The sequence below is a fragment of the Sabethes cyaneus genome, chromosome 1, assembly GCF_943734655.1.
Source record: "Sabethes cyaneus chromosome 1, idSabCyanKW18_F2, whole genome shotgun sequence".
NCBI lineage: Eukaryota > Metazoa > Arthropoda > Insecta > Diptera > Culicidae > Sabethes > Sabethes cyaneus.
The window spans coordinates 107,677,439-107,704,214 of record NC_071353.1 but is presented as its reverse complement, the minus strand read 5'-3'; the positions used below and the strand labels follow the sequence as shown (position 1 = coordinate 107,704,214).

General features: G+C 41.9%; 1 protein-coding gene across 3 annotated transcripts in view; it reads left to right on the top strand.

The window, feature by feature from the left end:
* LOC128733189 (all trans-polyprenyl-diphosphate synthase PDSS1) overlaps positions 1–26,776 on the top strand; it is a 206,348-nt gene that overhangs the window by 141,153 nt on the left and 38,419 nt on the right. For all 3 annotated transcript variants that reach the window (XM_053826864.1, XM_053826865.1, XM_053826863.1), the window contains exons 4-5: positions 717–856; positions 2,710–2,854. In XM_053826864.1, coding sequence (XP_053682839.1) covers positions 717–856; positions 2,710–2,854 — 285 coding nt within the window. The remainder of the gene's footprint in view (positions 1–716; positions 857–2,709; positions 2,855–26,776) is intronic.

Sequence of the window (26,776 nt, the reverse complement as noted above, 5' to 3'; positions counted from 1 at the left end):
CACAGCTTAGAGTATAATTGAAATCAAATTGAAAAAAAAATTCAATTAAAATCTAAATTTGACTAGAACACGAGCCGCATCAAAACTTTAAAACACGAAGCACAAATCGGACTTGCTCTATATGGTAACATTTTGCTGCCACATCTTCCGTTATGACATGCCAGTTGTAATAAATTTCTATTTACAGTAATTCCATCAATGAGGTGGAGCTTACCTGCCACCGCAATTTCTGTTCACTGTTGAGCTGTGCTATAAACAACGCAGTTAATTTTTTGTATGTGGCTAGGCCCTATCATTGTCACTTACGGAAGACGAACTAAATAAAAAAGGCCAAGGAAATGGGACCGGTGTTTCAGCACCACCTGATTCGGGGGAGGACTGTATTTGTTTATTTTAAGATTGTCAACTGACACGGTTGTGTTCTTCTAGACTGAAATTCCAGCCTTCAGTGAAGTTTTCCCATTAATTTTTGTGTTTAAGATTTTCCGAAAGACTAAAAGTTTCTGTTTGTTTATTTTATGGGCTGAAAAAGTTAAAATTTCTGTTCTTCGGGAGGGTACACTGCCGTGAATCGCACAACAGTCCCATTTATATAGGAAACTCCATATAAAATGGGACTGTTATGGGATTCACGGCAGTACAAGATTTCTGCCAGTTTTTTTTATGTTATACACTAAAAAATATTCTTATATCTGTTTTCTTTTACTATTTTACAGGAAATAAATCGTGCCACCAACCACCAAGAGCTGAAAAAAATCGCCGTGTATTACTTCGACGGTCAGGGAAAAGCGATTCGGCCGATGGTCGCGATGCTGATGGCCAAGGCGCTGAACTATCACATGCACAACGAGACCAGGTAGGTTTTTATCTCTTCCTAGTTAGCAATAATGGTACACTGTTCAAGGTTACCTGTCTAGCGATAAGAGCACCAAGCATCCTTTGTCCTGTGGTAGTCTTTTCATCCCGTGGTTTTTATGTGCGTTAAAAAATGGTAGCCAGTCTTTATAGTTTGCTTGAGAAGTAACCATAATTAGGGATCTCAGATCTGCTGCTGATAAACGATGCAGATACCTCTTGGGGATTGCTAGAATTGTCTGCAGCTGAAAAATAAAATAATAAAATGCAAAAGCTGTGGGTTTCCTTTGTGAATAAACAATTGCATTATCATCATTCCGGTCCAGTTGTAGTGGGAACTTTCCGAGACCATCCTAGATGGGATGGAGTAAGGCGTGCAGTTAATGTTCGGTGGTATCACGTTCTTGAATGAGTCCTCTTGGTACCACGGTAACCATTGCACGACGTCCGATCGTATGCAAAAATAACCTTGAACTCGGTTATGGTAAGATCTGACTGGGAAATCCCCTCCTCACTTAAAGTAAACGATGTTCTGGTCTAGATCAAACTTGTTTTCACACATTTTGTAGAGTTTGTTTTATTTATTCTTGTCATTCATTGGTCGCCAGTAAGAATGACAGGGGATTTCTTAAGGGCCTGTGACCGGTTTGTCATCTAGGAAAAATGTTGAATCTTTTGCACGTTTGTTTCTCTTCTGATAAAATCAAAGTTCTGAATCTGTTTTTAATGGTGAAAGCAAGAATTAAAAATTGCCTTTTGCGAAGCAAAAATGTTTCAGCACTTGGCAAAAATGTTACTGCGAAACTATTTTTATGCATCAACTCCGGAGTGGTTGTAATCTGTATGTTTAAATATGCGGGATTGGCTAAATCTATCTTATGAGCGATCAATATCCGGGTTTGGATTGTTTCTAGCATAACCAAGTCCATCATCCAGCTTGATAATAGTATGTGCGACGGACAGGTTTTGAACTGGTCTGATCGATTGCGAATTCCGTCAGGTGGGTTTTCCGATCCTCACCGGTATCCAATTATCTAGGCGAGCCCGTTCGCGTTTTTAAACTGCCTCATTCTGTAATTTAAGATCACTTATTCTCGGATCCTAGACTATGGCGGTGCTAAGAAACATCGTTGCTTTTATTATTCATTTTTCCTGCCCGCTCAGGTGCTCACTAAATTGCATCGATACCACAATGCAATCCTCTGTGCACTGTCGTACGGTTGAAGGACGTTCAGTAATTCCGTTGACCACAACCGTTTGACGTCAAGCAATTCCTTTTTGGTTTCATCGTTCAACGACCTGATCATCTCAGAGTTCTACTACGTTATCAATACCCACACTGGCGTGTGGGAACCCGTTTTCTGTTCACATGACTTCCTTCTGATGCATGAGTCAAAGCCATTGTGGGGTCAATTTGACGTCAATGTTCATCAGGACGGGAATTGGAACTGGCTCAGAAGCGCTTAGCGCTGGCCATGATCTTGAAAGGATAAAACATGTTTTGGGATTGTTGCTTGTAGATTGTGGGCGAGGTATGCGGAATCGCATTCGTATAACACGAAATGGGTTTGTTTTTAAAATTCGAAAGGAAATGAGGATGTTTTTGTGTCACGAGTATCGCTGGAAACAGCGCAACTGATCTTTGACATTTATGTCACCAGGCTGACGCAAATGTTCCGCTGGGGTATTGACGCAAAATTAAATACATCATAATCTGCATTTCTGCTCGTTGAATAGGTCCAGTTTAGTTTGAAGGTTTCAAACTAAATAAATTTTCTATGTCGTCCGCTGGTTTTGTGTATTATCTAATCAGAATAATTCCATTTTTCTTTTGCATGTAATCCCCGTATCCAGCAGCAATGTAGTGCACGCCCAACGACAGATCGCCATGATTGCAGAGATGATTCACACCGCCAGCCTGGTACACGACGACGTCATCGATCAGTCCTTTGCGCGGCGGGGTAAACCTAGTGTCAACGTAATATGGAACCACAAAAAGGTAAGCCTTTACGTTAGGTGTAGTGAGCATAAATCTGCGACCTGCAACGTGCCCAGATGATTGCGTCAAATCGCTTGTTTTTATTTGTCTGCCCTGCGAGCTGGTGATGTCAAGGTCTTTGTAATGGTTTAACTCAAATTCCTGAGCTACATACATTCCTTACGCTCGCATGTGACGCTTGCAACGGTGCGGTGGTGGGTTTTTATGTGGGAGTTTCTAGTGCTGAATCAAGATCCGGTTTTGTTACGTTATGACAGGCACGCACGCATCCATAACCATACGGTACGCACAAAACTTCATAAAAATGTCACATTTTCATTGACGAACGGGGAAAGCCTACCGAAAAGAGAGCCGATGATCAGTGCACGTCAACGTCAACACACTGCCAGTGGTACCAGGAGGAATTATGACGATTTTTAGTTTCTCGAAATCGAAAATAACATAAAAATTATCGGGAGAAACATTTTCCACGAGCATGATTGTAATGTTTGTCTCGAATTTTTATATTTTATCGGACATTTGATTTGAAAGTTGGATGTTAAATCTATATTAATTCAATTCAATTGTTATCCAAATTTGGTTGCTGCTGTTCAACTGATTCCAGTAACATTGATGAAATGTCTCACCAGCATAAATTTATCGGCAAAAATTAATTAAAAATCAGTAAGTGAGTGTCAGCAGATTGATTACCGGTTTGATGCAATTTTACTAATTGCAGCTTATTCCTTTGACATTGCCTGATTGATTTCCGTGCTACAAGTTCCGGTGGAAAGTTATAATAGTGCGGTAGATCACTTATAAATTTCTGTGTATTATGGGTCAATTTATACTGAGCTTTACGTCTATTTTTATTTTCATTGTATGAAATATTTAGAACTCAAACATGTTTTGTGATGACCAGGAGCCTGGGGTCTTCGCATTTGCGCTGTGGGACAGCGTGTAACAAAGCAGTAAATTTCCTTGTCAATGCTGTGGTATCTACATGGAGGAGACCGAAAACTGGAGTTTGTTCAAGGCGGTATGACCGTACAATTAATGCGGAATTCTCTATGGAATTTTATCGATTATTGTATCAATTCAGGTTTTTTCAGACTACTTCGTCCTTAACAAGTTATGCGATAGGTTTTACGGAGTCTTGTTTCGAATTCGGTGGATGTATTTTGATGGCTGGGGGCTCTGAGACTTTGTGAACGCGAGAAATGAATATTAGACGTTGTCATGAAGATTGTCAGTCGTATTACTTGCAATTTATCAATATGATCATGACTCGTAAAACTTGATGGAGACAATCACTTGAGCAATCAGATTTGGAGGACGCCGTTTTGTTTGATAGTCGGCATGCATACAAATTCCTAACGAACATGGTAAACCTGTGGAAACTGCGCTTCATTGCTTACTGATGATGATTAAAAAGTCGCTCAAATATTAAGAGACGGCCCCTTGTGCTTTTCTAGGCCTTGAAAAGGGCCTTTCGATAATAGTTTCTTCGCTTCAATCAATACGGCTCTCCTCAAAAAGCTAATCAACAAATGCTTTCGAGTAGAGAAGTCTTAGCATCATTAGAAGATACATCAATCACGATTTCGGTGATCTAAGGATGGCCTAAAGAAAGAGTTCTTTTTCCATTGCTGTGGTCGCTGATGTTAGACAAAGTTCTTCCCAAGCTATTGCTCCACGTTTTCGTTGTTTTCGGATTCTGATCACTTCCACTTAGCTTTGATCCTTCAATACAATATTTAATTCACGAAATTTGTTGAGTTGTACAAACATCGTCTCTAGGCAAGGCAGGGCAGGTATTTCAATCAGGTCATCAGATACTGAGTTGCCCGTGATTGATCTAGATCAACTGAGATTGCACAAAGAACCATCAAAATGATGCTTGGGACTAGGAGGTAGCAGATCATTCTCAGTGTGCATTTTCTGGTGATCTAATTCTTTATGATGATCAATAGCAAAGCTGGCCACGCCCATGCAGGTCAATTTGGGAGGGAAAGGAATGTTAGTCCGACACTTGCTGCTACTAGAGACCGAGGAATCCTCTGCATCATCCACAAGTGTCACAGGAAGGAGGAGTAGAAAGGAATTGATCTGGATCCACCGAGGCAGGTGGTGCGATCACTGTCATTCGAGTTCGCGTACGGTTTGAGGACGTTTTTGGTTACGTGGCCATTGCGAAACAGGTAGTTGAGATCCGACATACCGAAAAAAACTTTGAAAAATCGATTTACCGCACCGAAAGTTATGTACTATCAACATATGCGATTCGTTCGAAATCACGCGCGGTCAGTTATTAAATACCGATAGACCTTTGTTGCTGTACACGAAAGCTACCCTGAGACAAACGTGTCTATTTGGCAATTCATCAAAAACATTGACTGCGCGAAATACCATTTGGGCATCCTTTGATCATAGAACTTGCTTAAAGACTCTGACTTCTCCCTAAGCTGTATAAAAGGTATTAAGTTTTTGATAATCACATGATAGAAATAACGCGCGATGTTCCTAGGTAACCGATTTTACGATTCAAATGAACGTTTATACGATTTCAATAAAAGTTCCGGTTTGTAAACGCACCATTGCTAAGTGTGCTCAAATGAATTCAAAATGGCGTTCTAAAATAACCGCTGTCAGAAAAAAGCAATGAGCGAGACACGAAAGCAAACGATGCTAAATTACCATACGAAAAGATTCTCAGTTTGTAAGCACCGGTTGTATGAGACCAACCTGGATATTCGGAAATTTTCGTGTACTGCCAGTAATTAAGAAAATTAAGATCAAAAATACAACTTTTTTATAAATGAAATATAATGGTAATGATACTACATAATGAACCATAGTTTGAAAATTTATATCGAGAAATATTATACACATGCGAGATTTACGGTGGCTTGAAAACCACGTGGCAAACTTAAATTTATTATATCTGAAATTAAAAATCAGGCACATTGAAGTGTGCCAATATAGTCCCTAAGTTGATTAGCATTTCCTCCTATCAACACTAATATGCAGAGATATAGCGCCCTGCACGCGTGCTTCAAATACACCCACCAGCACAAAAGCGAAAAAACTATTTAACTGTTGCACACGCTGGGAAGCGCTTCGTGCATCTCTCTTACGCTACCGGCACCAGGTTGAGCGTACGACTCACTGCAAATTGAACATCAAATTCGCACTTCTAGAAGCTCAAAGCACAGGGTAACAGTATTTATACACAGTACTTATACACAGTAGTAGTAGCAAGTGCTCAGCAGCGTTAGCAAGCACAAAATAAAGCCCAATAAACACTGAAATAAGCGATAATAGATTAGATACTGGAGCTTTAATGACCAAACATCCGTTGTTCGTGAAAGTTTAACTCGAAATTATGCTGACCCTGATGCATTCATGTCTTTTTTTACACGAATTGCTAAAAAAATGCGTAATTTTTCAAAGGTAGCGTCTTTAGAGAAATTCAACAGCTGGATTGGATTCAAACAGCTAGCACGCTTCTTGGCTACTAAATTCTGCTTCAAGTGCCGATTCGGACGTATACTGGCACTGTAAGACCTACAGCTTTCTCGAGCGATCATATCCCGGATAGAGATGCCATGATTAGACTTAACGCACCTCAATATCTTCCCCCGCAGCTTTTAGTCCCTAGTTCCGGTTTTCATGAAAGTTATTTGTCGCCTTTCCACAGGTTTCTTCTTCTTATAATGCTTCATAACATACATGCATTACAGACTGTTGATTTTGGCATTTTTAGCATTTTAGCCACGTTTGATCCAGACCACTCTGCATTTTCCAATTCCATTCCAATTGTTTATGCAAGATTTTTTTACGTCGTTCTAGTTCCATTCTATACTGCTCCGCAACGGGGTGGAATATCTTGACAAAACCTGCACTGATTGTTGTTCATAAACATTATGCCCAAATGGTTCCAGTTCCTACCACATATCAGATGTACCGGAGACACACCAGGGGGCGTCCAGATTGACTTTCAGTCAGATTTTAGGTTGCATATTTATTGAATTAAAAAAGTTTTGTCGAGTTTTTTTTTGGAGATTTCGTGGTTAAAATTTATAGACAAAATATAGTACTTTCCTCTAGAAGTTGTTTAGTTTGTCCTAAGTAGGCCGAAATAGAAAAAAAATCTGTTAGTGTGAATTTTTTTCTAAACTCAATTTTTCATTACTCAAAATCAAAATCAATCAAAAAATTGTTGTCAAGCAGAACTGATTTTAGGTGCTCTTTGTAAACATGTAATATTATTAATAAGAGAATGACAGTTTTTTTTCATTCTGCAAAGCTGCTCGTTTTAGTGCGTTCTATAACTTTTCTGAAGAAAGAATCTTTTGAACGCATTTAAAAAAACAAAAGTTTGTATCGCCTCAATGAACGGGTTCACTGTCGCACTAGTATGATGCGCTATATTTCAATAATAAACTTCCAAAGACCCTAGAAAAATTACACATTTTGGCGCAATAGCTAATGATCGCGTTTTTGCGATTCGGCACCGCTGTATAGTGGTAATCCGAATTAGATATCGTCGCTTGGAAATTTATTGTACTAGCTTCACTGTCGATCGTGTTTTTGCCTTCTACATAACGCTCCAAACATAACGCGTCTGTCTCGAAACGGGCGGCTGAATATGAAATGCTGTATCCCGCAAGCTATACCTAAGATGGCAGACCCATCAGCGGGATGTAGGTATCGCGACCCCGGTGAGGTAGTATACCGAAAACTCAATTACCACGAACAACGAAGAAAGAAATTCGGGACGGAACAATCGGTATAGGACACGGCAAGGGACAAGGAAACGATTAAGGGATAACGATTGGAAACTTGGTACCTGAAATGTCCGAACTCTCCATGAACCGGCACGAGCTGGCTTGCTTGCTCGAGAGCTGCATCAACTCGGAGTGGAGATCGCTGCTATTCAGGACCATTCAGGTGGTCAAATTCCGGAGAAAGGGAGTTCCGTAGTAGACTCTATTGCAGGCACTTCTTTTATGTACCACATCTACTACAGTGGTGGTAAAAAAGCAGAACATAGTGTCGGTTTCGTAGTGTTGGGAAAGCAACGAGTTTTCCGATGGAGGCCCGTAGATGACCGTATATGCGTGTTGAGGATTAAGGGCAGATTCCACAACTATAGCCTAATCAACTTATACGCACCGACAAATGATAAACCCGATGATACTAAGGATAAGTTTTACGACAGGCTTGGGAGGACCTATGGAGAGTGCCCAAAACACGACGTGAAAATCATCATGGGAGATGCAAACGCGCAGATCGGGAGGGAGGAATTCCTCCGTCCAGTTATTGGAAGACATAGCCTTTATCTGTCGACCAATGATAACGGTCTGAGGCTCATAAATTTTGTCGCGGCCAGAGGAATGGCCATCTGTAGCACCTACTTTCCACGTTTGAATATTCGGCAACACACCTGGAGGCATCTCAATGGAGAATTTAGCTTTTAGATCGATCATGTCTTGATTGACGGGTTTCGAATGTTATCGACTTACGGTCTTTTCGGAGACCAAATATCGACTCTGACCACTATCTCGTAGTGAGTAAGATTCGCGCAAGGCTGTCGAACACGGCGAAAGCTCGCAACGCACTGAGAGGACGCTGCGTTTCAACATCCAGCGGTTAACGGTGGACGGCGTAGCAGTGGAGTACGCCAGGAAGCTTGACCAGCGAATCGCAGAACAGCAGGTAGAAGGAGCAGATATAAATGGGCTGTGGAGGAACATCCATGGTGCCATCGAAGCAGCTGCGAGAGAGGTGGTAGGCACGACGCGTGGAGGACAGCGTAACACTGGTTTGATACCGAATGCCAGAGAGTGACAGATGAAAAGAATCAGGCCAGGAGTCGCATGCTCACTGCGGCATCGCGTCAAAACAGAGAGAGGTACAGAGAGACTAGAGCTGCGGAAAAAAGAATCCATCGTCTAAAGAAACGCGAGTACGAGAAGCACGTGCTCGCCGGCGCAGAGGAACGATACGCCAGCAACGACACACGAAGTTTCTATAAAACGGTGAGATGCAGGAATTTTGCCATGCCTGTGATGTGCAATGATAGTGCTGGCAACCTGCTTACCGACAAAAAAGCGGTAGCAGCCAGGTGGAAGGAGCACTTTCAGACACTATTGAATGGAGAGGTAAATGCGGAGGTCAGCAGGGACAGGATAGAAATTGTAAGCGATGGTCAAGCTGTGGAGCCACCAACACAGGAGGAGGTTAAAAAGGCAATCAATGAGCTGAAAAACGGTAAGGCTGCTGGGAAGCACGGTATTCCGGCTGAACTTCTAAAAGCGGGGAGCGAGCGGCTGTACGAAGCAATCCACCGGATCATTATCAGGATCTGAGAGGAAGAACAAATGCCGGAGGAGTGGTTGGATGGCCTCATTTGCCCAATTTTCAAAAAGGGACATCGACTGGAGTGTAAAAACTATCGAGGAATTACATTGCTCAATTCTGCCTACAAGGTGCTTTCTCGTATCCTGTTCTGCAGACTGAGACCGTTACCGAAGTCCTTCGTCGGCGAGTACCAAGTTGGTTTTCGGGATGGTCGCTCCACGACGGATCAGATGTTTACCCTGCGTCAGTTACTAGACAAGTTCCGGGAGTACAACTTGCAGACACACCATCTATTTGTGAACTTTAAAGCGGCGTACGATTCAGTTAAACGAAATGAGCTGTAGCAGATAACGCTAGAACATGGTTTTCCGACGAAACTAGTTACGCTGATTCGTGCGACGCTGGACGGATCCAAATCATGCGCTAGAATAGCGGATGAGACCTCAGCTGCTTTCGTGACGTTGGATGAACTGATGCAAGGGGATGCACTCTCTAACCTGCTATTCAACATTGCCTTGGAAGGTGCATTACGAAAGGCAAACGTGGAAAGGAATGGAACTATCATCACGAAATCTCACATGCTTCTTGGTTTTGCGAATGACGTTGATATCGTCGGAATCAACCGTAGAGCAGTGGAAGAGGCCTTCAGGCCCATTAAAAGGGAAGCGGCGAGATTAGGACTTACCATTAACACCGCCAAAACGAAGTACATGGTTGCTGGTAGGGAACGTGGGAGCCCAAGTGGTGTTGGTACCGAGGTGGAGTTAGATGGGGTACGATATGAAGTAGTGGAGGAATTTATATACCTTGGTACACTCGTGACATGTGACAACGATTTAAGCCGCGAAGTGAAACGACGAGTTGCAGCCGCGAATCGGGCTTTCTACGGATTACGTAGCCAGCTGAAGTCCCGCAGTTTGCAAATTCGCACAAAACTGGCGCTCTACAGAACACTAATCCTCCCGGTGGCCCTTTACGGACACGAATCATGGACGCTAAAGGAAGCTGATCGGCGAGTGCTTGGGGTTTTTGAGCGTGAAATTCTGCGATCTATACTTGGTGGTTAAATGGAAAATGGAGTGTGGCGCAGACGCATGAATCACGAGCTGTACCAAGTATACAAATATGCTGATATAGTGAAGGTAGTACAAGGTGGCAGGCTGCAGTGGGCTGGACACGTGGCCAGAATGCCCGATGAAAGAGTAGCCAAAACTATTTTCAGCAGAGAACCAGGAAGAGGCCGTAGACTTCGAAGCAGACTCCGCACCCGGTGGGTGTGTGCTGTCGAAGACGATGTACGTTCAGCTGGTGATCGTGGGGATTGGAGAACGGCAGCCCAGGACCGACGGTACTGGAGGACCATAATTCGTTCGGCGCAGGATCGGTAACGGACCGTTGCGACCAAAGTAAGTAAGTATAACTGCGTACAGCAATCGGGGCCTGCCACAAAAGACGATCATTAAGACTGTTGCAGTGGCCTTTTAACCTGATGCCCTTCGCGTACAAAAAAAGTAAGTATAACGCTCCAAATAGGCCACATAAATATGCCCTCACGAACTGACTAATGTGAATCAATTTTCGTGCCTTGACGGCTGCAGCCGCGGTACAGGAATAAGTGAGCAGACAAGAGAGAACATGTTCCGGCAGCGCGGTACAAAATTAAATGGCATCTGAACAAGTTTGCTTTTTGATAGCTGTCAGTGCCGACAAATGTACGCCTAATGTACAGTAGAATTTTATGAGTTTTAGTAAATCCACATCAATTAATGGCACTTATTATGGCCAATAATACACTATTTTGAAGATTTGAATTTTCTCCTGGATTTTTCACATTGCGATTTGGCACTGGTATAAAATATTCATTTTTGGATTCATAAAATAGCTCACCTGCCTAAAAATACCGTAAAATGAATTTTTACTATGTGTTCTAAAATATGAAAGCTTATGATTTTATGATAAAAATCAAAAGATAATAGTTTCGATTGCTTAGGAACAGAATACTATCATTATACTTTTTGTTTTTTTTTTTTCGCACTTTACTCTATTTTGGTTACATATAGGTCAATATGGAGTAAAAAGCTGTCTTGAATATTCAAGGTTTTATCGATAGCCTAACGTAGTTCTACGCCAGCTACACGGTTGCGTTCGTAGCCCAACCCTTCTGATTTCTTCTACTGAGCGGAAGCTAAAAATTGGGTAACACGAACATTTTTCCAAGGGTAAAAATAATTACATCCTAATGCCGTGGTTCATAGCTTCCGAACAACCTCATTTTGCCACCGATCAACCGGCTGCGTCTAAAAGCCTCCGGGTAACCTATATTCCGCACCCATCATCGTGCGACGCTGATTTCGCTCGCTGACCACCGGGCATTGGATACCGGCCACTTTAACGAAGCGCTCGTCCTACTGGCGGCAAGTGCCTGGAGCGGCACTTGTAAGCAAATGGATAGACGCTGCTGCTGTGGCACGAGTGTTAGCATACAAGAGGTCCTCCGCGCGTGCGCACACACTAACAAATTACATTATCAAGCTGTCGCATATTTTCGAAAAAAAAATCTGGTTTGTTACACAACCTACCATTTTACACTGCAGGCGTGCGTTTCTTGAAGGTGACGGCAGCGGCGTCGATTTTCGGTCTTTTGAAGCAAAAGGCATTCCTTTGGCTCGATGGGCCTAGCAGCTTGCGCTTTTCAATACCGCAACTTGTACCAATCACTTATACTTACCTTAAGGTAGTCGGTGTGCTGTTTTCGCACATTACAAGATGCGCACATGCCTGAGCTTTGTTTTCCGATTTGAAGTTGAAATGCCTTTCGGCGGCCTACCTGCCTAACTGGATTGAATAATCGCGTCGTTGATGTAAGTGAAACAGCTAGTAATTTGATCAATGTTTCTGTGGAATTCGAGGCAGAATCAGTTTGGTTGCCGTTTACGTCAGCATCGTCGGTATTTCTCAAACAGTTTGAATAGAAACCAAAAAGTATCATCGTCAGAAAGTCTACGATTGACGATACTGCCAGAACCATGTTGACGTATCCATTTCATACCGAGATGATTCACGTGGTTCGCTACTTCCAGCAGCATTCAAAACACGCTTGAGGGAATTTTAGCGTTCATGAGTTAAAGCTTTTTTTTTTGTCGAAAACTGGCACTTCTCAGGGTTCCGAAGCTCATCATCGGAGTGGTCAAACTTATGTCGTTTGGGTCGAAACGTATCTAATTGAAAATGATCATGATCTTGGATGAATAAGACAGCACGTCGAATCCTACACTAGAGTTGATTAATGGTTATAATGGTTTGCAGAAATATGCATCGCCAGGTCGGCGTTCTTCCTAGTCGCTGAAGCGCACAATGTGACCGGTTATTTAGGAAGGAGTTTCGATGCAATTTAAATATTCGTTTGCGTGTATCAATTTGAACGAATTAATCGATCGCCCATGAGTTGAACTTTTATTTCGATTAGTTGCTTGACAGGGGATAATTTACGTAATTTGCAGCCGGCTTGTACCGCTTGTGCAAGCATGTATCGCTTTTATTGACTTTGATTACTATATGATGAAAAATCTAAATGTTGACGGTTAGTTTATTGTTTACGGAGTTCGAAGTCTCCTCCTAGCATGAACACAGTTCGGGCCCAGATGGGATGCTACAGGTGCCCTCTAAAATGTTTTATAGCTACACGAATTGCTCGTTAATGTTGTTCGTCCGCAGGCAAAAGTCAATGTCTCATTTGCACAAATGATGCTAGACCTAGCTAGCTAGCAGCTCGTGATATGCCTTGTGAGAATATGCGGATTCGCCTTGTGTCTTTTTATATTGTATGAATTTATAGCTTTAATAATAGAAATACAATCTTATCCGTTGAGTTATTAGCAGATTTCTTACTTGTTTATTGGGGTATTATCATTTACGTTGATTTAGTACAATTCTACAAATAACATTTTTTTTAACAGAATCTACGGTGATTGTGTAGCTCAAATTGTTTCAATGATTAAACTAAGTATATACAAATTATATCGAAACTAATTCTGTCCTAGAAAGATCGTGTGGGTTCAAACTTCTGCAACAAACGAAAATCTGGGCCCGAGGCATTTCAAAATTAAAAGGGGATCGTAAACTTTCGTTTTTTCTTCTTAAAATTGTAGGCCTCTAATTTGACCGGCGGGCTCCATTTTTGAAATCCGGCCCCGAAGATTTATCTTTTCACATTACGATCTAGTTGGATTTGTACTCTGTTTTTTAAGCTAATATCCGGAGGTTTAAACGTCCAACTTAACTATTTGCTAAAGCGACCAATTTAGAAGCAACGGCCTTGCCCGACTTTAGCGTCAAAAAACTTTTATATTTTGACAACACTCTTTGTGGCTTTTTAGGCAAACAAAACACCATCCGTTTCCATCGCATTATCGCAACTTCATTCTTTAAAAAGTTGTATCTCAAAAATCAAAAACATTAATGCCAGTCAAGCGTGAAGAAGTTTATCAACTGCCTGTACTTCAACAATAAACAGAAGCCACCTATGACCACCACTTATCAACTATCAGCTTATCAACTAAAAACAGATTACCCCTCCTGGACTTCGAAGTGCCCGATGTACCCAAAATGGCTGCAGAAGTCAAAACTCAAAATTGACTACTCAGCTTAGCAATCAACATCCGCTGGGGTAACAAACAGGACTAGTGGAAGTACCGTTTTTTCTTGGTTAACCAAAGAGAAGTTATTGCAGGTACCACGCGCCCTCATAATGAACTTCATTTGCAGCCAACCGGCTTGGACATCCTTTCCCGCTGCTTTGTTGTTCTTCAGCCGCTGGATGGCATCTTTAACTTCCCTTATCGATGGGTGTGGCACATCTTCGTCGCTTGCTGCACCAATGTGGTCAATTCCTCCGTTATCATGGTCTTCCGCCTGAACGCCATTCAGGTGTTCATCGTAGCTTCCACCTTTCGATCACCGCTCGGTCGTCAGTCACGATACCTCCATCTTTATCTCTGCACATTTTGGCTCGCCGCACGAAGCCTTTGCGAGATCCGTTGAGTCTCTGATAGAACTTCCGTGTGTCGTGAAAGCGGTACAGCTGTTCGAATTCTTCGCACTCCTTCTCCTTTTGGTGGCGCTTCTTCTCCTTGAAGAGTCAGGTTTGCTGCCTCCGCTTCTGTTTGTATCGCTCCACATTCTGACGGGTGGCTCTACGCAGCTTTTGTACCCGCGCTGCGGTCTTCTCAGCCAATATCTGCTGGCATTCCTCGTCAAACCATTCGTTACGTCGATTCGGTGCCACACGGCCTAGGATGTTCTCCGCTACGCTGTTAATAGCTGTTTTCACGGCATTCCAACAGTCCTCAAAAGGGGCTTCACCCAGCTCACTCTCTTCCGGTAGCGCGGTTTCGAGAGATAACGCATAGTTTTCGGCAACCTCCGGTTGCTTCAGTTGCGCTAGATTATACCATGGCGGGCGCCGGTATCGTATGTTGTTTACAACAGCTAGTTTTTGACGTATCCTTACTATCACTAGGTAGTGATCCGAATCAATGTTAGCGCCCGGATAGGTTCTGACGTCGATAATGTCTGAAAAGTGCCGACCATCTATCAGAACGTGGTCGATTTGTGATTCTGTCCGGTTGGGTGATCTCCAGGTGTACCGATGGTAGAGGTTATGCAGGAAAAAGGTACAACGTATGGCCATGTTCTTGAAGGCGGCGAAGTCGACAGGTCTTAGGCCGTTTTTGTTCGTTTGCGAGTGAGCGCTGAACCGTCCAATCACCGGTTTGAATTCCCCCTCCTAACCAACCTGAGCATTACAGTCCCCGATGATAATTTTGACATCACGTCTTAGGCAGCGGTCGTATTCACGCTGCAACTGCGCGTAGAATTTGTCTTTATCATTCTCGGTACTTCCGAGGTGAGGGCTGTGCACGTTCATTATGCTTATATTGAAGAATTCGGGGGTTGATCGGCCACCACCCGATCACCCGCTTCTGCATCTCGCCCATCACTATAAAAGCTGTGCCCAGCTCGTGTGTATTGCCGCAGCTCTGCATACGTACGTACCATCGTCCCTTTCTAGCATACCTCCTGCAGCGCTACGATGGTGAACTTGCGGCTCTTCACTTCTTGAGAAAGCACGTGGGCACTTCCGAGGAAATTTAGAGACCGACAGTTCCATGTTCCTAATTTCCAATCGTTAGTCCGTTTTCGTCGCCTGGGTCTTTCCCGATTGTTCCGATTAGAGTTATTATTATTACTTACGGAGTCCATTGCTTTGATTTTTTTAGTGGTTCAGGCTTGCAAAGCCCGCAATCATCCCCACAGTATCGTCGGAGGGCCAACGTAGCTCGAAGGAGCCCTCCTCCCCTGTCAGCATACGACCTTGGTTTTCACCGGGGTTGGTTACTCGATTTCCACCGAGGTTGCTCGTATCCCGGCTGGTACCACGAGGAGGTAGGGGTAGGAGTTGTTAGGAAAGAGGCTGTGGACCACTGTGGGGTCTATTTTATGCTCAGTGCACAAGGCACCGATGGTGCGCATTACCCAGCCGTTTACCAGCCCCTGTGCACTGTACCTTGATTATATTTCGAAATCATTTTCTTTCGATATTTTTTGTAGTTCAATTTTGATTTTGGTTTCGATTTTTGACACGTTTGGGTTTGGTTTTGATTTTCTTTGTATGCTCGTTGTGCAGGCATCAGCTGGTAGCTAATTCTATCAATAAGGAAAGACCAGTTTACTAAAGACGTTTAAGCCTAAGACAGGGCCAAGACACGGCAATTCCAAGGAATCAAGTGGATCCAGAAAAAATACCTAATTCCATTAAATTCCTTGAAATCAAGGCATATCCCAACAGGCATGGCTTCCTGAAAATCTCTGGTGAAAGTATCGAATTGACATTTTGCCTGTGGTACAAAAGCTTGAGTAAAATAGGGCAAAACAGACTGCTAGATTATCTTGCATTAAAAGAAAATTGTTCACATACCGTTTTTCTAACATTCTTCTTCTTTTCTAACCATAGACTCTCAAATTAGAGAAATTTTGCACATGATCTTTTCAAAACTATTAGAAAAAAGGGGTGAATGGGGTAAAATGGGCTACTTCCCGTCATTTCCGCGCGTTGAGACCATCACCAATCGATTTCTCGTGATTTTTTACATAAGAAAAGTTACTTTTTACCCCTTAAAAATAGCGGCAAAAAAAAGTTCCGTTTTTCGGTCGATTTTGCCCACTGTGCGTTGGGAGTATCTTTGCTAATAAAGGTTAAGTGATAATCCGGACCCTCAGGGATGAACTAATAGCATTTAGACCAGAAGCCAGGCTGCAATTGGCCAAGGATATAGCGCTTTATTTCGCTCTCTGAAAATAGATTATAGCTAGCCAAAAATATTAGTTTAAATCATATAATACTTGAAAATAATGTCGTGTGGTTTAATGGTTGCTTGAAACTACATTGGTTTTTTGGCTACTCAATTATACAAATTGAAGTATTTCAAGGTATGGCCATGTGGAGGCGCTTGGTAGGGGCTTGGGATGGCTAGAGCTATGTTGGGCGCTTTTTCCTAGCTGCATTCCCCATTTCGTACCCTATGTTCCATTAAGAAAATTTATCATATAAAAAGTCAGTTAAATCATCCGGTCATTAAAAATCATTGAATCATAAAACCAACACTCATAGCAATTTGAGTTTTGTTGAATCAAAAACTTTTATAGCCCAAAAATAACAACCCAAAATCACTGACTTTGCCATATACAGGAAGTCACGGTCTGCTGATGTAGATTGAACAGACGACCTCAGATGCAGATAGAGCATACCGTTGCTCGACTACCGAAAAAACTTGCTTCAAGTCTCAAATAAAATGGAATGTGTTTTAGATTCCCACCGGCAAGAACCGAGTTTTCGATCCACCACTGCAGTTTACTAGGTACTGTTGCATCCATCTAATTGCTAGTTAGAACTTCGGCCCACATCAAGTTACAGCAACTGTTTCCTCCCGCCAGCCAGCCAGCCACAGCGCATGTGCAAATGAGTATGTGCCCTTGGATCATTATGCACTGAATTTTATGCTCGCGTAACGCGTCTGCCTGTGGTTGGGTTTCTCCTCTTCGCAGCGTGCGCGGTTTGTTTGGTTGCCGATGCAATACATTGTGGCCTGGCTTCATACAGCATCGCAAAGTGCTAATTAATCGAAGAAAACGGCCACTATTTGAAGTCCAAGCTCACAAGCGCCGTGCTCGTGAGTTCTATATTAGCCGGACGGCCTTGACGTCTGTCTATTGCAATATCATGAGCCGGCCACAATTCGAACATCCTTGAAAAGCGTTCGCTGCAGTTGATGTTGTCAAACATGACGGCAGTTGAGCTGGGACCGGAAGCCGGCGACCCAAATGTCACTTTTAAGATGAAGAAATTTGCGTGATTCATCTCTGATTAAGCTCGGAGACAAAGTAGTTTACGACCAGGATCTGCATTCCATGACCTAGATTGCAGACGGTTACGCGTTGGCGAATAGCGGCCCTGAGTGTCTCTTCTGTTTTTGTCAGATGATTACATTGTAAGCGGATTGAATCATCCGCGGAGGTTGTTGAACCCACACGACAAATGACGACTAATCCGATTGTCTACACAAATATGCTCGCTTCTCGTGCTTGCTTACATACTAAGAAAATAGTTGACCAGGTCAGTAGTTTGTCGCCCTCATGGGTATCTTCTTTGCTGCAATTATATAAAAACGTAATTGATGAACGGTCGAACGTGAACCCTTCGTCGGTTGGAGCTGGTTTTGCTTCAGCCATTCGGTCCGCCGTTGACGCTTTCAACCACTTTCTCTTTACCTCTACGCGTTTGCGTACAGCTTGGCCGCATTACTATCAGCAGAAATTCATCATTTCTTTTCACTCACCCCGCGATCCAGCATATCGTCTGTCCCATTTCGGTGCATACCAAGCATACTTTAGTAATCACCAACTTCGCAAATTCCCGTTCGATCCGAGACGAAAGAAGTTTTGGCTCTCTTTTTGTTAGTTTTAATTCAATTTGCACTCACTATTACGCACACACATCGATTGCGCGATATCACATCAGTAGACTTTCGCTTTTGATGGAGCAGTGCCCCCCTCTCAAGGTCGTCGCTAATTGAAGTGGAATGAAACAATCAGCGAACGGCTAGGCAGACAATTAATCGGCAGGCGGCTCATCGCGAAAGCCGCCTCATTTGTACCACATTTTGACGAAATGCTGTGTCGTTCCCGAGGAACGGTATGAAACGAAACAGTTTGTTCGACGCGAGCACACCTTTGGCATACGAACGAGCCTTTGAATGCTCACCCTCCGGCGGTCACGATTTTGCAGGCCTACCACTAGACCCGAACATCTTTTCTCTTCTGTGCGATTGTTTTGGTGGCAGGTGAGATCCGCGTTCACACGACAACGATGATGATGACGATGACGACGACGACGACGACGACGACTATGATGATCGGTCATTTGCATGTCAGATGGCGTGGATTTCCTGATGCCTTACAAGGTACTCAGCATAAAGTGTCCAACAATAGCAAACATCAATTTCAATGCTGTGGCTAGATCAACTGATTGATTGATACGTGCTAAGGGCTTTTTCATAAGGTTTGGCTTTACTTTAGTTTATTAATGGACAAACTCGTTCAGATCGACAATTAAATGGAACTGGTTACGACTCGATTGATAAGTGGTTCTACTCATAGTGCGTCGCCATTCTGCGTGAATGTTGAGAATAAATTCTTTAGTCGTTTTCATAAATCAACAACCTTTTCGGCTCTCATGTTGTTTAGGACGGATCATTTTTGATTCATGTCAAATAAAGTTTCCCTTTCAATAACGAATGAGTAAAAAATCAATTTAGGAATAGGATTTTTTCGGTTCGGCTTTGTTTTCTTTTTTAATTAATCAAAATAAGCCACACTGTTTCCTATTCAACGTTTATAATATAGAGCATGATTCCAACTAATGAAACAGTTCAGTCGTAGAAATGCTAGGTCATGGTAAAAAATTGTGTTAATTATTAGCCGAATCGAACAATATTGTTTCAAATGACTTATTGATTTTGAGGGATACACCTACCTTGGATACTGACAAATCAATCCTCGCTGTCGCAAAGTATCTGGCGAAGATATCAAAGTCGTTTTCGAAGTATAGAAATTTATTACCTTTGCGAAAAATCGTACCTCTCAATTCGCCGTCCGCTAGTCTGATCATCATCTCAAAAGCGAGGTTTTAAAGTCATGCAATTTAAGCCGTCACCTTGTTTCATCCCTCGCTGCGTTTCGAATGGACTTGAGCGTTCCCCGAGATACGAAACACATAACTCGATCTAATGTTGTTCTGATCAACGTTAGGATGTCCATAAAACTGTATTCTTGCATTATGGGCCCTAGCTTTTTTTTCGATCGACTGTAGCGTATGCTGCCTTGAAATAAAAAAATATGTGATGTGTGGGGACGTAGTGTTCCCGATAGTTAGGTCCGCGCGAGATCCCATGAAGTCTGCTTGCTCCCTTACGAAACTATTTGCTAGCGACGACAGGCGGCATAAACAGGATCAGAGAGAGTTCTTAGCAGATAGTGCTTATCAGTGTAATACAGCGGTACTAGTCGAGCCAGTCACCCTTTTTGTAGATGATACAAACAATTCCTCCCATCCACTCCTTCGGTAGCTTTTCCTCTTCCCAGATATTGGAAAATAGCAGGTGTAGAGCAATTGCCAACGTTTCTCCGTCGTGGAGGGACTATGCCTCTTCCAAGAGTGTTCCCGGGCTAACTTCCGCCTCCTTCTGCAATTTCGCTATTGAGATGTTGTCGAAGAACTATGGTTTTACCTATCGACCACCTTACGATCGTTTGTGATCAGATTCTCTGCCTCGTACACCACCACATGTCAGTTAGTGGTGTAGTGTAGCCCTTTCGCGATTAGTTCACCTTCTCGTAGAACTTGCGTATATCATTAGCCCGCAATAGCCGTTCTAGTTCTTTGGATGTGAACCGTGGTCTACAAGTTTCCGGCTCGTCGGTATTAGGTCAAGTTCTCCCTACTGGTAATGCTTAGATAGTTTTTCATGCTCCATCGCATGCTGACAATTCCTAGAAAACCAGTCATTTAGTGCACTCGGGGTTTCATCATCTTGCACCGCGACTGTGGTCTCATTGACTCTCGGGTCTAGAATTACCTAGAAAGCGTTTGCCAATGTATGTCAGCTGCGTACGGCGGTGCTTCTTGATTGTAGCGTTTTGTGAAGGGCCAAGGTGGCCCGATTTCCCGCTTGAATGCGCCGCTGGATCTCCTCAATAGTGTTGTCCGCGGTCACCAGCGATCCCAAATATCCGTACATAACTACCACTTCCAGTTTATCGTCGTCAACGGTAACCGTCCGCGGGAAATACGCGTTTGTTTCCTCTCATGTATTTGGTATTCGACGCAGTTATTTTTAGCTCAATCCTCTTAGAGTTCGCTTTCAGTCTGGTGTAGATTGCCATTGCTTCCGTCGTCGCAAAGTTCTGGTTATGGTATCAAAGTAATCTGCAAAGCCTAGCAGTTGGTTACTCTTGGTGAAAATCGTGCCTCTCATTTTGAAGGCCGCTTGTCGGATCACCCCCTCAAGAGCGATATTGAACAGTGTGCCAGGATAAGCTGTCACCTTATCTCCAGCCATGCTTCCTCTTGAAGAAACTCGAGAATATCCCCGAGATGCGCACGAAATACATCATTCAATGAGGCTCTGATCAGTCGCGTCAGTTGATCTGGAAATCCGTATTCGTGATTATCGACCATAACTGGTCACGATCGACTGTATTGTATGCTGTTTTGAAATCAATAAAGATGTGATGCGTGGGCACGTTATAGTACATGCATTTCTGCAAGATCTGCCGGATTGTACAAATTTGGTCCGCAGTTGTGTGAAACCACCTGGCAATTCCCTACGAAACCTTGTGATGTCGGTGGTGGTCGGCGTAACAGGATCTGGGAGAGTACCTTATTGGCGACGTTTGTCAGCGTTATGCCGCGCTGTTTAAAACAGTAACTTCTTCTCCTGCCAAAGCTATTACCAAGACCCAGTTGCTGCCAGCTTCCTTCTGCAACTTCGCCATTGAGGTGTTCGTCGAAGAACTACTTCCACCTGTCGTGTTCATTTGTGGTTAGATTCCTTCCCTCGTCCCTAGACATGTCAGGTTTCGGTGAGTAGCCCGTACGAGTTTGGTTCGCCTTCTCGTAAAACTTCGTTAGTTCTCCTTTGTGGCAATACTCAGACAATCTTTCTAAGCATTTTTTTCACTCTCCACTGCTTGTTGGCATTCCCCATCAAACCAATCATTTTGTATACTCCAGGGCGGTTCAGCTGCCGCCGTAGCGATCTCTCCGATGGCCGAGAGTATTCTGCCCTTACCGTCTTCGAGGTTTGCAGCACTCCTCGGAAGAAGGCAGTGTCTCATTTAGTGCATAGTTCTCGACAGAATCCGGGTTATCTAGCTACCTAATGTTCAACTGAAGAGTACGGTATTGACGTGTCTGGTATAGGACAGTTTTGAGTGTACATATACTGCTACTAGTACGTTGGTCAGGTGATCTTAATTTGTGGATATCTTTGCGTGAGAAAAAGGTACTTGAGATCACCAGGTTTCGGAGAGCTGCGAAGTTTATACATCGTTAGCCCTTATCGTTCGCGTCCCATCATCAGTCGATACATTTCTTCCCTACTGTTCATATCTCCGATGACGATTCCCATGGCGAGCAGCCTCCCGTGGCGTGGCGAGCAGCAGTAGTACATTGCCTCCAGCCTCGCGTAGAAGCCTTACTTCTCATCGTCGGGCGGTGCACATTGATGATGTTGTAATTGAAGAAACGGCCCTTTATCCTCAATAGACAGATTCTCTCGGTTACCGCCTATCAAACTATCAACGATCCTACAATCTGCCTAACACAAACAAAGCTTGTTTTAAGTTCGTTGGTGATGCCACCGCTTTAGTAAAACCGGACCTTCCCGCCGCGAACCGTCCAATCCTACTCTCTTTTGTGACAAGTTGCCTGCAGCGCTGTGACGCCGAGGCTACGAGGTTCAAGCTGTTCTAGCAGAGGAATCGTCAAGCCATCAAGAGTCGCCCTGACATGGGAAACACACTGAAGGCTAACAACCCAAGTAGCAATTCTAAACCCGCTTGGTTTTATTTGAGTTTTATAAAGGTTTTATTGCGGCTTGATGTTTACCTCTGGTTTTATCACAGTGCTACGGAATACCAAGATGATGCAAGTCAAGAACTATTTATAGCTAGCTATAAAACCATAATAAAACTGTTAAAAATCAAATTTATTGTGGCTGCTTATATTACCACGATAAAACTGGTTGGCTGCAACACATCTCTTATAAACTTACTAGAAGTGGGGCATAGCAATACAATATGGCGCACTAATAAGAGTTGATCTTATTGCGATTGCTTATCAAACTGCAATAAATCTACTAGTTTTATGGTGTTTCAATATGGTAACACCCTGACCAAATAGATTTTGTTGCTGCTGTTATAAATAAAAGCATAAATAAAAGTTAAAAGCATAGATAAAAGCAAAGCAAACTGTTTCATTCATATGGCCTCATATGACCGTTTTCTAGCCATTTTTTGGTCCCTAAACAACAATTCATCAATGCAAACTGTCCGTTGCAGAACCGAAGTTATCATTAATCAGTGTTAATGTCAGAATGCAATTAGAATGATTTCGCTATAAACTAAGATAGACCTAATGAATATATTTATTTTGTTTAAACAATAGGCTTATAAATTTGCAAAATTATGATGGCGCGTCAATTTTAGCCACTTATCATTCTAATATGGACAATAACATTTAATGCGCATATGCTGCACAACAACAGAAACTGCTGAAAATATATAATATGTTGTTTGGGATCTTTTATTTTGGTAATGGCACTGTAAATCAAGTCGATCATGATGATCAGACAGTAAAACTTTACTAATTTAACTTTTTAAGCAACAAGCTTTAAACTTTGTAGCTTTGTCGATCAAAGCGAAAAGCTTCTTTAGATTATGATGATTACCGTTGAGCAGCGAAAAGCATATTCGCCTTTATTGCTACTTTTAGTAGAGCGTAATAAACTTACTTGAACTTATGGCTTGTCTCTTCAAAAGGTTATAACAACCTTCTTAATAGCGAGTCTCTTGGTCGGAAGGAAGTTTTATAGAGCTCATGAAAAGGTTCCAGTGGAGTACATAGTTTCATTAGTGGTTTTATGAAATTGGCGTGAAATCCTCTAGAGCAGCGTTTCCCAAATGGGGGTTCGCCAAAAATTTAATTCGCTGCGGAATAGTATAGGAAATTCCGTCAGGGGGTTCGCGGACCAAAAAAGGTTGGGCACCGTTGCACTAGAGGAACGTTATGAAACTTGAATGGCTGGTTGGGAAGGCTATTTCTCGTTACTACACTCAGTATTCGCACGAGAGCCGAAGTTACTCGTATTCCGGTTGGTACCATGAGAATGTCGCTGGATAAGATGTTAGGAACCACTGTGGAAAGCAATGCTATGCATTAGCTAATCGTTCACCAATTACTACTATTCAGTTAAGCAAAACTTCATTTTATACCGTGAATCCCTGTTCGTTTTACCGTTTTCTGAACCTTTTTTAAATTTGTACCCGGCGAGTTTGCAAATTAAAAATGAATCGTTTGTTTGAGAAACCCCACAAACGCCATTTTTAAGAAAATTGACTTTTTAACAGTTTTCGAATCCTTGAGGAGATCCACACCTTCCCTCAAAATTCCAGAAAAAGTTAGTTCCACGAACCCCTTTTAATTGGGGTTGCAAATATCCGTTTGTTTGAGAAACCCCAAATATCCATGTTTCCGATAATCACCTAGAGCGGCGCTGCGATCGGTACAAAATTATCATTCAATATTTACGTGCAGCGTTGTAAGCAGCATTCGAAAAACAATTCAATAGTATAAAAATGTCTTCGGAATCGAAAAATTACGAGTTGGACACAGTCAAAAAGAAGAAACATAGTGTTCGGCGGACTACAGAATACAAGGCGGAAGCTATTAAAGTAAAAGAACGGCGTATAAAATTGAAAAGAAAAGGATGTTTTAGCTGAAAAAGTTCAAGCTGATTGCAAATGCAGATAAGCTTGGATCAGTTAGTCAACAAGATAAACGTAAATAAACCGAACCTGTAATCTAGATACAGTGAAAACTGAAGCAATCTCGTTCCAGAAATCGACAGACTAAACTATCCATGCGTTTCTCACAAAAGCAGTAACCCACCATTTACTATACAATGTTAATAATAGCACAATATATAAATAAAAGGTTTAATCTTCTATTTATCTTTTTTGTTAACTCGTTGCTTTTCCTAATGTGAGTAATTCCGAGTAACTGTAAAATCAATAGTTTATCCGTTCGAAGTATTTAAGGTGCTGTTCACGTATCTCCATTTCCTTTTGGTATAACGTAATTTGAGAACAGACCCTTATTCTCAGATTCTGTTCCATTATCATAGTACGGTTGTTATCCAAGATCTTCTTCAGAAAATATTTATTTTCTGGTTATAACATCTTTAATTACTACTGGCAAAGTATCAAGGTGAATTCGACGTGAATTCGTGTTACTCTGGTCCATTTGTGCAATTCAAAAACCGCCGTTATTCCATTTACCTTTTATTTTTTAATAGGTAAATGCAAACCATGATAAAAATTTCGATTAAAAAAGAACAAAACTTTTTCTAAAACTGGTATTATTTTACTTCAAAATTTTTAATAAATAATATATAGCGCCTGTCCCCTCTTCTTCTTCTTAGCGGTAAGTACTTTTTTAACATCCTCAGTGATATATAGTAGCAAATTACATACTATGAGCATGAAAAGATTACAAGTTTGAATAGAAACGGCCTAAAACTACTTAAGTGCACCGTCAATTTCTCGTTTGTTTGAGAAACCCCAAATATCCATCAACTTTAAAGCCTTGTAATTTCAGCTAGAATTATTATTTTGATCAAAAGATAAGTCTACATAATGTATTTTAGATATTATCATAGAACCTCATACCACAAAATATAAGGATTGGTTCAAAATATTGAGAAAACCAGTTTTTTGTTGTTTTCCAACAATAGTGTCGAGTGGACTTGTGGGGTTTCTCAAACAAACGATTCAAATGGTTTAACTGGCCTAATCAACATGACATCATTTGCTTATGAAGACAATGTACATAAACATGATTTGTTTGTACTGATCGGGTGTATTTGATCTGTTTTTGTTTGAAATCTTTTGGGAAAACGGAACATCCCAACGATTCTGATAGAAATTCGATTGGAGAATGAAATATTCGCTGCCGGTAACTGCCTACTAAATCAAATCACTGAAACAATAACAAAGAGCAGGGTGACCTGTTCCTACAAGTTGCAACATATTTAGAGTTGCTAGTTGTTCAAAATCAAAACTAACCCCGTTAGTTTGCATGAGAAATCGTTCAAATTAGCGGGGGTTCACCGTACTTTTTGTTTTTTTTTTTTATAGCGCAAAGTGTCTTTTGCCTTGCATGGTAATTTCGTGTTTCAAGAAGATGTAATTTGTTTTTGATTTTTCATGAGATATCGAAAGTTGTTTGCTTCAAAAGGCTGTATTTCGGGGACGGTGCAAAATGTCTTCTGGTTGATCAAGACAAAACAGTTTGGGGAATAGGATGGGGTTGGATTTTTTTTTTGATAACATTTTACTTATTGGGAGAAAACTGTATCGACGCTAAGAAATAGTGATTTTCCGATTCCTTGGTTAATTTTCCTCAAACATTCAAAAAAGAGTTCTTTTCTAATCCTAATATTTTCGGAGATTAAGTATATGAAAGTAAGAGTTTATAGCATAAACCGGGCTTGAAAGTGGTCGATAGATAGGAGATCCAATAGGCACGAATGATTTTTACTTTTTTAATTTTCGTTCATATCTGAAACGGTTGGTTATCTATTGCGAAGTCACTTTGCGTAGAATGAAGCATATAAACTTTATTTAATCCCTTTAAGCGCTAGTCCACTACATTTTGTAAATGATAGCTTTTGGTAAATCGATTTTATAAAATTGTTCACATGAACCACAAAGTTGCGCAACGTTAGTTAGTTAGTTTGATACGTTCTAGGAAATAGTTGTTTGCACGGTAACAATTTTCTGATAAATTGCGAAAAACGTGCCGATCTTAAAGCGTTGTAATTATAACTGCGCACTGCTACCGTAGAATGAAACAAAGGAAGTGCAAGGGGACTTTATAATACGTGATCCGATCATGACCTAATGGCGTAGATGAGTTTTATTGCAGAACAAATTGGTTATAGTAATATATATATAGTAATAAGTAACTGGACAGATCGTTGAATACAGCAAACCCATTAAAGCAAGTTGGAAGTAATCAAACATAAACTGCAACCTTCCGCTGTGGTCAAGGGTCTACGAGTGTCGGTAATCTGCTGCAACCAGACCTGGGTTACTTTTATGTTTTTGTAACTCTTTGCAAGGTAAAGGTTAATCACAGTCACGATTTTGCAGTAGTTTTTATCTTTATGCCAGCTACTG